This window comes from Bos grunniens, chromosome 4, assembly GCF_055505025.1.
Source record: "Bos grunniens cultivar Pamir isolate PY7600 chromosome 4, Bosgru_T2T1.0, whole genome shotgun sequence".
Taxonomy (NCBI): Eukaryota; Metazoa; Chordata; class Mammalia; order Artiodactyla; family Bovidae; genus Bos; species Bos grunniens.
The window spans coordinates 71,136,100-71,148,422 of NC_141168.1; the positions used below are offsets into that span (position 1 = coordinate 71,136,100).

The following is a 12,323-nucleotide window of genomic DNA, read 5'->3' on the forward strand; positions in this document are numbered from 1 at the left end:
TCTAGAATATACTGTTGATAAAATGAAATCAGTGAATTTTTATTAATAAGTCACATGTAACTGGGTGCAGGAGACACAAGAGACACAGGACTGATCCCTGTGTTGGGAAGATACCCTGGAGTAGGAAATGGCAACCCACTCCAGTTTTCTTCCTGGGAAATTCCATGGACAGAGGAGCCTGGTGGGCTACGGTCCATGGGGCTGCACCGAGTCAGATATAACTTGCCAACTGAGCATATATACCTGGACCCAGTACATGCAAGGCTCTATTCTAAGCATTGTATGGAATCAAATTTATTTACCTTCATCGGGTTGATACAGTAAATTAAAGATTATGATATCAGAACTGTGACTCTCTCACCAACCCACCACTAGCCCCTTGACCCTGACAGTCTCTCTTTGTTTTGCTCAGCTTGTCACTGCCACCCTCAAGGCTCAAAGAGCGCCATATGTGACCAAGTAACGGGACAGTGCCCCTGCCATGGAGAGGTGGCCGGCCGCCATTGTGACCGGTGCCTGGCAGGCTACTTCGGATTTCCCAACTGCCGCCCCTGCCTTTGTAATGGGTTCGCTGAACTTTGTGATCCAGAAACTGGGTCATGCTTCAACTGTGGCGGATTTACAACTGGGGGAAACTGTGAAAGGTATGGCATTTATATGCACTTTTTTTTTTTCCTTTTGTTCTGATTTCACAACATTCTCTAAAGGACCACTGTGTAGACAATCAGTTGTATTGAAGTGTAGAATGATGGCGACGGGCAGGGGAAGATAGAGCGTCATTTCATCATCCTTCAAAATCTTGTTATGAACTGGACTTTGTCTGATAAATTAGTAACATGCATTTGGCACCTTTCTTTTTATATCCCTAAAATATGCATGTAAATTAGATGCTGTGATATCCAGTTTAATGACTAAGCTGTGGGACTTTCAATATGAAGCAGAAAACCTTTCTACAGAGCAAATGAGCATCTTCTAAAATGTTGAGTTTTAAGAGTTGCATTGTCCTCAGTTCAGTTCAGTCGCTCAATTGTGTCCAACTCTTTGTGACCCCATGGACTGCAGGGCGCCAGACCTCCCTGTCCATCACCAACTCCCGGAGTTTACCCAAACTCATGTCCATTGAGTCGGTGATCCCATCCAACCATCTCATCGTCTGTTGTCCCTTTCTCCTTCCGCCCCCAATCCCTCCCAGCATCAGGGTCTTTTCTAATGAGTCAGTTCTTCGCATCAGGTGGCCAAAGTATTGGAGTTTCAGCTTCAACATCAGTCCTTCCAATGAACACCCAGGGCTGATCTCCTTTAGGATGGACTGGTTGGATCTCCTTGCAGTCCAAGGGACTCTCAAGAGTCTTCTCTGACACCACAGTTCAAAAGCATCAATTCTTCGGTGCTCAGCTTTCTTTATAGTCCAACTCTCACATACATGACCACTGGAAAAACCATAGCCTTCACTAGATGGACCTTTGTTGGCAAAGTAATGTTATTGTCCTAAAGCATAGCAAATCCACATTGGCTAACGTGAGCTTTTCCTAGGAACACCTTAGTAAAAAGAATTTGCCTTGACAGATGCATCGATGGTTACTACGGAAATCCTTCTTCAGGACAATCCTGCCGTCCTTGCCTGTGTCCAGATGTTCCCTCCAGCAATCGGTATTTTGCCCATTCCTGTTATCAGAATCTTTGGAACTCAGATGTAATCTGCAATTGTCTTCAAGGTTATGCAGGTATGCAGTATACTTCATGATGTTGTTTTTCCTTCTCATCCTACATAGCTATCTAAAAAATGATCACATATTTGTAATGTATCTGCCTTGGAAAAATTAGTGATACAGAATATAATAGGATAATGGTAAGAAGACACAATTTGGTAAATTGCTACTTTTCAGAACAAAGAATTTGAATGGTTCAAAAACCAGTGACAAAAACTCATATCACAGAGCTTATGTTTTTAAATGATGGTCTGGAAAATTGATCAAATGAGTTCAAATCAAAATAATTTATTTAAAATCATGATGTGTTAAGTAATATAAATATGTGTTAAGTTTTATATATATATATATAAAACAAAAAAAATTTTAATAAAATCATTCAAATGCTTTCTTTATATAATGTCAAGTAATCAATTTGATTGATATTTCACAGATATAATTGATTTTTTTCAGATGTCTTAAAGCACCAATTTGGGTAATGTACAGATACTGCAAAAATTAATTCAATATCTATGTCTGTCCCTCAATCAAAAATTTTATTTAAGGAGTTTAAGCACAAGTGCAAATATACAATACAAACAAGGAAAAAAATCATGACATCTGTATGAGTTAATGATACTAAAAGTGTGGCATTATTATTTTCTTTATTATAATTACCATCATGATAAATCATATGGCCATTGTTTTTCTTATTTCTTACCTCTAAGGTTACATATGTCTCTAGTTAATCTTACAGCCTCTTCTCCATGTACACTCTGGTTTGGTTGGTCAGTTCTTAAGAGCTGAGACCGTGGTTGAGCTATGAGACCACTTCTAAATGGAATAAACCAAAAAATGGAAGGTGAACCCAGGGTTTGGGCACCTAAACATTGGCAGTTGCCTTCGTGATTGAAAGAGTAGAGTGTAAGAGAGATTGGGATGGTTTTCCACTATCTTTCATGGAAATACCCTCAAAGTGTCCTATAAAGGTTATTAAAAAAAACCCTCAGAGGTTCACATGTCAGGAAAACTACTTACCTCTCTGCACCTCCAGGCATGTTATCTCAGGCTGCTGCTGTTTCACCTCTAAGATTGGGTAAGTGTTGGAGTGCCACATGGAGAACATGGGCTGAGATTAGTTTTGGATCCAGAGGCATATTTGAGTGGTTTTGGTTATTTGAGGACCCAGGAATCCTGAACTCACAACTCAGTGGTTTTTTAAGAAAGACTAAAGTCTGTTCTTCACCAAGAACTTTCTATATTCAAATAACCTTTTTATTCTCTGAATGGATAGTGAATGAAAATGGTTTTAATTTAGAACACTTTCTCTTATTCATCCCAAAAGTGTGACCTTTCATAATCCCCAGAGGAGTCCAATTATCCACATCACTCTCCACACACATGCACGCATGCACACACACACACTTCTTATCTCATTCTCTTCTCTTCTCCCCTTCTTTCAGGTGTGCAGTGTGAAGAATGCTCTGCTGGTTTCTATGGAAATCCAAGAATTTCCGGAGCACCTTGCCGGCCATGTGCCTGTAACAACAAAATTGATGTAACTGATCCAGGGTCCTGCAGCCCAGTCACAGGGGAGTGCCTTAAATGTCTGTACAACACTCAGGGCCCCAACTGCCAGCTTTGCAAATCAGGTTACTTTGGATCGGCCCTCAATCAGACCTGCACAAGTAAGTCTGCAAAGCTCTTGGCAGGAAACGTGGCAGCTTGAACTGTGGTAGCAACTCCTGTACTCATTTAAGTTAGGTCCGTAGTGCCAGCAACCACAGAGAATGGGCTGATGTCCTGAACTCAGCAGCAGAAATGGGTGCAGTGCACACGCAGCTCAGTGTCATTACAGTAATAATTCACTGGTGTTGTAAGTTTGCCTTTTGTAACTGTACACTTCAGCATGTGCCCTGCAGGATTTGAAGTCTTCTTTCTCAGAGTGTGTACCCCTGTGCCCTCTGCCAGAATCAGAGGTGGAGTATCATTATGCAGATTCCTGGACTGTGCCTCAGACCTCAGAGAATTGCATCTCTGTGGGGTGGAGCCCAGGAATCTGCATTGTAACCAGCTCATCAACCAGACTTTAATGTATAAAGAGGAGAATCGCTGATGTAGAAGAGGACAAGAGTTTAATTCCATGATAAAGAAAGGCAAGGAATATGCTATTCATTTTTAGGAAGTATTTTAATTTATTTCAGTTCACCCAAGTCAATTTAGTAAACCATTTGTTTTCAGATCATTGGCTTAAGTGGAACTTTGGTGACTGATGTGAGGAAACAGTGATACTTTTATTCATCCTGATTGTGAGCTCTTGGGACATAGTTGGCTGAACCATAGGAAATTATAGTTGAGGGAGATCAAAAACAGTTGAATGAATTCAACCTACTTGATTCTTTGATAAATTATGTTCTTGTGAAACGCTTCTTCCTCGGGCCTTTTAAAGAAATGATGCCTTCACGCTAAAAAGCTATTTGTATGGGTTGTTGACTGCCAGGGTTATCGTGGATTCACCCCAATGACGGCTCTGTGCTTCTAGGGTGCTCTTGTCATCCCTCTGGCGTGAGTCCCACTGAGTGTCCCCCTGGTAGGGAAGCTTGCCTCTGTGACCCTGACACTGGCATGTGCCCATGTCTGCCCGGCGTCACAGGCCGGACCTGTGACCATTGTGCTGATGGATACTGGAATCTGCTCCCTGGCAGAGCATGTCAGCCATGCGATTGTGACCCCTGGACCTCGCTCAGCAGCTGCTGTGACCAGGCAAGAAACTTTCAACTTCCTATGGTGTCAGAGTGAGACACAGTGGGGAGACATGCTTTCTAAACATATAAAGAATGTTTTCTTTATGTATTGCTGTGAATCAGTGTTTTTAGATAGGATTGGCCTTTTATGGGCATAGAGTCTGCATTTATCAAGGAATGAAAAGCACCAAAGAAGAGAGAATAAGGGTCTGAAAGTTAAGCTCTGCCCCATTCAGCTTTCTCCAGTCCTCACTGGGACTGGGCAAGTCAAGATTCAAATCACAATCTTCTCTTTCACTGTTTTGTACATAGAAGCATAGGGAAGCCCCAAGAAATCCATCATTAATCAGAATTGACTACTAACCAGAATGAAAACTGAGTGCCTTCAGAATCCATAATTCCATCTTTAAAAATCAAGCTGTCATTCCCATGGTTCACCAGTTGCTTTATGTATGGTTAAAAAAGATGTCCTCTTATTTTGTTTATCTTCAAGCTACCAGACCAGCAGCAATTGTCTCTAGAGAATGCAGTCCAGGAGTAAATCTTTATGGTTTCATGTACAATTAACTCTACACTTAACTGCACATATGGTTTTCAGTCAATAAAACAATGAGAATGAAAAAATTTTAAAGAATATTAACATTATTTAAGGAAAAAACAATCTCATGATAAGGTTTTTTGCTTAGTAAATATATTCTTTGAAACACTTTTCACATTAATAGAGATGTGAAAAGAAGGGTAAAACAATGATGAGAAGTTTTAGAGTCGAATCCACAGTATAGGGATTAGGGCTTAATTAGAATCAAAATGCCCATTTCAGAAGCTGGAATCTTCCCAATTAATAAGTATGTCTCACCTCCAATTTCAACTCCACTGTTCAACTTATTAAATGTCAAATTTTGTAGAAGTAAAGTTTTGAAGTAGTTCTTATATATAGAATGGGTTTCCCCTTCTCTTTTTCTTTATCTCTGAGCTTCCTTCCTCTAACCCATATCCACACAAATGCACACCATGGCCTTTTTTTCCTTAATAACTTTTTATATTAAGATAGACTTAGGTTTACAGAAAAGTTATGAAGATAGAGAAGATGTACCCCACACCAAGTTTTCTCTATTATTAAATTTACTATATATTAATATGGTGTATTTCTCATAATTAATGAATTAGTGTTGATACAGTATCATTAACTAATGTTCATAATTTATTCATATTTGATTAGTTTTTTATCTGATGCCCTTTTTCTGTTCCAAGACTTCAGAACACCACGTGACATTCAGTCATCGTATCTCCTTAGGTTGCTCTTGGTTGTGACGGTTTCTTAGACTTTCCTTATTTTTGATGCCATAACAGTTTTGAGTATTTTGTAAAATGTCCTTCAGTTCACATTTATCCTGTGTTTCTCTCATGGTAAGACTTGGATTATGGATTTTGAGAAAAAGATGACCCATGGAGGTCAAGTGCTGTTCTCATCACATCACATCAAAGCTATACACTATTTACATAGCTTGTCATTGCTGCCCTGAACCTTGACCTCCTGGCTGAAGCAGCATGCATCAGGTTTCTCTCCTGCAAAGTGATCCTTTTGCTGTTTTCCGTACTGTACTCCTTCGGAAGAAAGCACTAAGCACAGCACCACACGTAAGGAGTAGGGAGTTATGCTCTGTCCCCTTGAGGACAGAGTATCTCCATAAATTATTCTATTCTTCTGCACTGGAGTTTTGTCTGCTGTTTCCCATTTCTTCATTTATTTAATCATTTTTTATATCAGTGAACTCAACGATATTTGTACTATACTTTGAGTTATAAATCAACACTACTTAATTTTGTTCTTCAAGTTGTTCCAGTTTTGGTCATGGGAAGCTTTTTCAGTTGGTTTCTTTTTTTTTTTTTTCCAGTTGGTTTCTTTAGGCCTTTGACATACCTCAATATTGTTGGTGTGTTTTTGTTTTTTTTAAGTACCTCCCTACTTTTTGCACTGTAAGATGTTTTAAGCTCCTTTTGTATATTTCCTGCCTCTGCCCTAGAATCAGCCATTTCTTTAAGGAGCACTGGTTCCTTCTATTGGAGAATGATGTTAGAAACCAAGATCTGGGCACTAGAGGACCATGACTATTTTATATGCTCCTCTCCACTCATCACACCTGCAGCCACCAACCACAGAACATGTTGAACAAATTAGCAGATTGCCATACACTGCTTGGTTCCTTAATTCATGAGGAAGTCCTCATGCTCATGACATCACTGTCTGGTATGCTTCTTAGACTTTTAGGGAAGCATATTTGTAGGAGCACTTGGCAATGACCACAGTTCAGCCATGGAGGCTAAGGGAAGCCTCCAGAGCTGAAAATCAGATGGTGTTGGTTTAACCAAAGACCTGCTTATGACAAGGGTATTTGGGGTAATCTGGTCCACAGGGGATTCCTTGGGGAAGTTCGCTCTTTACAATCAGAAACACTTTCATTGGAGTATAGAAGAGCCACACGATCATTGAGATTTCCAGCTGTTTAAACAACTGCTGATAAATGTCTCTGTGTCGGCCCGTAGGTGGTCCCTAGTGCATTCTTAGAGAAGCAAATATGCTCTGCAATATTTTCATCAGCAATTTTGATGGAGAAACATATGTATCAAATTTGCGGATACTACAAAATTATAAGTTAATATGATCAAGACAGAACAAGAGACAAGATATTTTACAACTGTCTTATTGACTGGAAACAGGATGACATGTCAGTGGAATAAAAATAAAGTTTTGCAATTGGGTTTTTTAAATCCATTGCACAAATACAGAGAGGGAGTAATAACTTGGCACCAGTTTGTGTGAAAAACATCTGGGAGATTTTCTTTGTGTGCTGCAAGTGAACCAGTGGTGCGGCTTGGGGATGCCCATTCAGGCAGGAGTGGGAGTGCCACGCCCAGCTCCAGGGCAGCCTCTCTCCTCCCACTTGTCCTCTGTACTGGTCAGATGACTCCCAGGAACATTGTCGTCATTTCTGAGTACCACATTTTAAGGACTGAATTGACAAACTAGTGTTTGTGGATAGTGGAGAAGCACCATGCTATTTTGTGATGAAGTCTTAGGGGTGACTGATTTAAAATAACGAAGCATATACAAGTTGAGAACGGCCACCTCTAGTTGAGAGATGGACTGTACAAAGGAAGAGGGAAGCTATATGTTTTGTGCAATTTCCTTAAGACTGGGCTTAGAACAACGGGAGCAAGTTACAAGGAGCAGATTCTGCATCAACATACGGAAAGCATTGCCCAGCAGTCAAAGACAATGTGGCAACGTGACAACTCTTGGGACTACAGGCTCCTGCAGTTCCCTATATTTAAGCAAAAGCCAGTGGTTACTCCAGAGATGGGTAGAAGTTTTAGTAGTCCAGTCGCTTTAAGAATTCAGCTACTTCTGGAGTCCTCTTTGGGTAAGCAGATTTGGTCAAGTATAATGTAGGACCACAGCAATAGTGATTGGCTTTGTGTTTTTTCCCATTAATTTTCTAATCTCCTCAGTGTTCAGAAAATCTGGTCAAGAATCCAGTTGGGAGGATACAGAGAAGTTCAGCCCTCTCTCCAAAATACAGTTAAATAATTGTCACTAAATGATTAAGCTTCATTTACAAAAAAAAAAAAAAAATATTTGTGGAGGAAAAACACTAGCCCAATTGGGAAAGACTCCAATTTACATTTCATAATGGAAACATTTGCCAAACTTATTGATGGATGTTAAAACCAGGTCTTTGGTCTCTCTCTCTCAGGGGAGACTCTCAGAACCGTAGAGGAGAAGAATGTGGCCCATTTCCTATTATGTATTTTGTTTTCATTTACATCTGTGGCCGTTTACCAGTTTGGGGCCACCTGTCCCTGAACAGCTGGAAGCAGGCGGTATATTCAAGAGCCCTCAGCCAAAACGCATTAACTCTTGATCCTTGGTGTTGTCGGGGGTGGTTGCTGCCATGGGAATCCTCCTCCTGCCTCTGCACAGCTGTAAGTCCTAAATCACTGGAGGGAAAAGTTGTTTTGTATTTAATTTGCATTTTTTTTTTTTAGATCATAAAGCTTGCCAATTTCTTACCCATGACCATTCTCACAGCTTACAGGCCAGTGTCCGTGTAGATTAGGCTATGATGGGAAACGCTGCTCTGAGTGTGAGGAATCATTATGAGGATCCCCTAGGGCAATGCATTCGTAAGTATTGGTTCTAAAAATGTGAGTACAGTCAACCTGGTCCTACCACAGGCTTGCTGTGAACCAACTGAATTTTAAATTCCTTTATTTGGTAGAAAATTCACAAACTTAAAAAAAAATTTTCTATATTAATAAAATGAAAGCTGTATAAACCAATTAGATTTCTCTTTCTTCTTTTCCATTATGGTTTTTCACAAGATATTAACTGTAGCTCCCTGGCTATATAGTGTGGGCTTCCCAGGTGGCCCTAGTGGTAAAGAACCCACCTGCCAATGCAGGAGACATCAAGAGACTCCAGTTCCACCCCTGGGTCGGGAAAATCCCCTGGAGGAGGGCGTGGCAATCCACTCCAGTATTCTTGCCTGGAGAATCCCATGGACAGAGGAGCCTGGAAGGCTATAGTCCATAAGGTCGCACACAGTCGGACACAACTGAAGTGACTTAGCACACACACATGTGCTATACAGTAGGATCTTGTTGTTTATCCATCCTATATATAATAGTTCGTGTTTGCTAATCCCAAACTCCCAATCCATCCCCTCCCCCTTGGCAACCACAGTGTGTTCTCTGTGAGTCTGTCTCTGTTTTGTAAAATAAATTCATTTGTGTCATGTTTTAGATTCCACATGTAAGTAACATCGTATGGTATTTGTCTTCCTCTTTGTAACTTCCTTCACTTACTATGATAGTCTCTAAGTCCATCCACATCGCTGCAAATAGCATTATTTCATTCTTTTTATGGCTATGTAGTGTTCCATTATATATATGTACCATGTCTTTTATCCATCCATTTAGGTACATTTAGGTTGTAACCATGTCTTGGCTATTGTGAGTAGTGCTGCTATGATCATAGGGGTGAATGTATCCAGCCATATGCCCAGGAGTGGAATTGCTAGACCATATGACAACTCCATTTTTAGTTTTTTGAGTAACCTCCATATGGTTCTCCGTAGTGGCTGTACCAATTTACATTCCCACCAACAGTGTAGGAGGGTTCCCTTTTCTCCACACTTCTCCAGCATTTGTTGTTTATAGATTTTTTATATATATAATTTTATGTGTTATTTTTGGCTGTGCTGAGTCTTCCTTGCTGCAGGCTTTCCCCTAGTTGTGCAGGGTGGGAGTACTTTCTAGGTGCGGTGCTCGGCTTCTCATTGCAGTGCTTCTCTTGTTGTGAAGCACAGGCTCTAGGGTGCGAGGGCTTCAGTTGTTGCAGTGCTGGCTCAGTAGTTCCAGTTCCTGGGCTCAGAGTACAGCTCAATAGTTGTGGCTTATTTGCTTTGCGGTATGTGGGATCTTCCTGGATCAGGGATCGAATCCATGTCTCCTGCAGTGGCAGGCAGATTCTTTACCACTGAGCCACCAGGGAAGCCCTAGACATTTTTATGATGGTCATGTGACCAATATAAGGTGATACCTCATTGTAGTTTTGATTTGCATTTCTCTAATAATTAGTAGTGTTGAGCATCTTTTCATGTGCCTGTTGGCCATCTGTATGTCTTCTTTAGAAAAATGTTTGTTTAGGTCTTCTGCCCTTTTTTCAATTGGGTTGTTTGGTTTTCTTTGTTTTGTTTTGTTAGTTATTGAATTGTATGAGCTGCTTGTATATTTTGGAAATTAAGCCCTTGTTGATCATGTCATTTGCAAATATTCTCTCCCAGTCCACAGATTGTCTTTTCATTTTGTTTATGGCTTCCTTTGCTGTGCAAAAGCTTATAAGTTTGATTAGGTCCCATTTGTTTATTTTCATTTTTATTTCCATTGCCTTGGGAGACTGACCTAAGAAAACATTAGTATGATTTATGTCAGAGAATGTTTTGCCTAAGTTCTCATCTAGGAATTTTATGGTATCATGCTTTATATTTGAAAATTCACAAACTTTAATCTTAGTTTTGGAAAAAAAAAAAAGTATTTTTAGCCCTTAAAAGTTTTTTCTCTTATATTAAAACTTTGCACTATATTGAATGTTAGGTTATATTAAAATTCCTCAAAGTTGTTAATATGGAACAGATTTTTGAGATCATAACTTGTAGCCAGTTTTCTGCCATCTGGAAGCATGCTGATGAAAACAGCTAATTTGGATCAAGGTAGAGGCTGGGAAATGGATCATAAGAAGCCAGCAGAGCAGATGTTTCCTTAACATGGCTTTCATAACTTGGGGTTTATCACAGATTCACTTATTTATTTATTTAAAAACAGTCACAGAGTGTCTGCTGGGTCCTCAGGGTAGTGAGCAAAGAAGGCAAGGCCTCCAAACTTGAGGAGTTTGTGTTCCTACTGCCTTTCATTCCATTAGCACTAGTTATAGGATTTAAAGCGGGGCTGTTTATTTCTATTTATTTATTCTTAATACACAGCCAGTGCTCCTGGCATCTTTAAAAAATAAGATTGTCTTTTTATTTATTTTTAGCTGCGCCTCACAATATGTGGGATCTCAGTTCCTGGACAAGCGATCGAACCCATGTCCCCACAGTGGAAAAGTGGAGCCTTAACCTCTGGACTGCCAGAGAATTCCCAGGGCAAGGCTGTTTCCTACTACTTTCTGCAAACATGGAACCATTTTACATCCGAACTATCCAGTGCAGGGACCACTAGTTGTATTAAGCACTTGCACTATGGCTAGTGCAAGTGAGAAAAACAAGTGTTTATTTCATTTAATCCATTTATATTTAAACAGCACATGTGGTTAGTAGCTACCATATTGGACAGTGCTAATGTAGAGTCTGGGTTGGTTCTAGGAGGAGGGATTTTTGAATCCCTCTTTGAAATCCACTTCCAAAAGAAGTCAAACTAAAGAAATATCAGATGTGATGGACTTACCATTGCGGTCATTTCTATTCTGTGTAGCCACATATGGGAATTCTTTCTTCCTGTCCATTCCTTTATAAATGTGCTTTTGTGGTTTAAAAAAAAAAAAAAGCCTTTGGTTTTTTGCCGCATTCAAAGATGCAATTTTCCAAGTGGAATTGCTACTTTAAAAACCAGGAAGGAATGTTGGCTCTTAGAAAATCTTTCTTAGAGAGCCTATATTCCTGTGTCCCTCTAATATTTTAATAATCTTATTTTATAAAAATGCTTTCATAGAGGAAACTTTGCAAATGGTCAGCTCAGGCTACAGACCCCACTAGTGCTCCTACAGAAGAACAGATAATAAGGGGGAGCCTTGGCCTCTAGGTGGTGAAATGCACAGAGTACCCCCAGGGGTTCCTGCAGAGGCCTCTGGACCAAAACGAATGTGCCAGACAGATGATGTCTATTGGAGGAGCCCAGTGTGTTAATCAGTTTTTATTTGTAATTGGCATTATTCCCACTCAGGCTGCCGAATGGATTTTTAAATCACTTGTTCCTTACACTTAAGCCTGTGGCATAGGCTAGTGATTCCCTGACCTTTCGGAAATTGCTTCAATAATAATAATAATTGCTTCAAATAACTCCAGTAGCTCTCTTCATCCTCCATCCTTAGCTGTAATCAACAACCTACTCATCTGAAGTGCATATAGTATCCGGTTTGGGGAGAGTTTTTGTTAATTTTTTGGCTACACTGCATGGCTATGGATCTGCTCCTAGACCAGTGACCGAACCCAAGCCCTCGGCAGTGAAAGCATGCAGCCCTAACCACTGGACCACCAGGGTGTCCTAACCATTGGACCACCACCTAACATCCAAGGTGTTTTTTTGTTTGTTTGTTTTTCTTTTAATTAAGATG

General features: G+C 40.1%; 1 protein-coding gene across 1 annotated transcript in view; it reads left to right on the top strand.

The window, feature by feature from the left end:
- LAMB4 (laminin subunit beta 4) overlaps window positions 1-12,323 on the top strand; it is a 156,560-nt gene that overhangs the window by 111,841 nt on the left and 32,396 nt on the right. Inside the window, 6 exon segments of the mRNA XM_086396831.1 lie at window positions 413-644; window positions 1,567-1,724; window positions 3,152-3,376; window positions 4,231-4,451; window positions 8,523-8,581; window positions 8,583-8,617. Of these exon segments, the coding sequence (XP_086252957.1) occupies window positions 413-644; window positions 1,567-1,724; window positions 3,152-3,376; window positions 4,231-4,451; window positions 8,523-8,581; window positions 8,583-8,617 (930 nt within the window).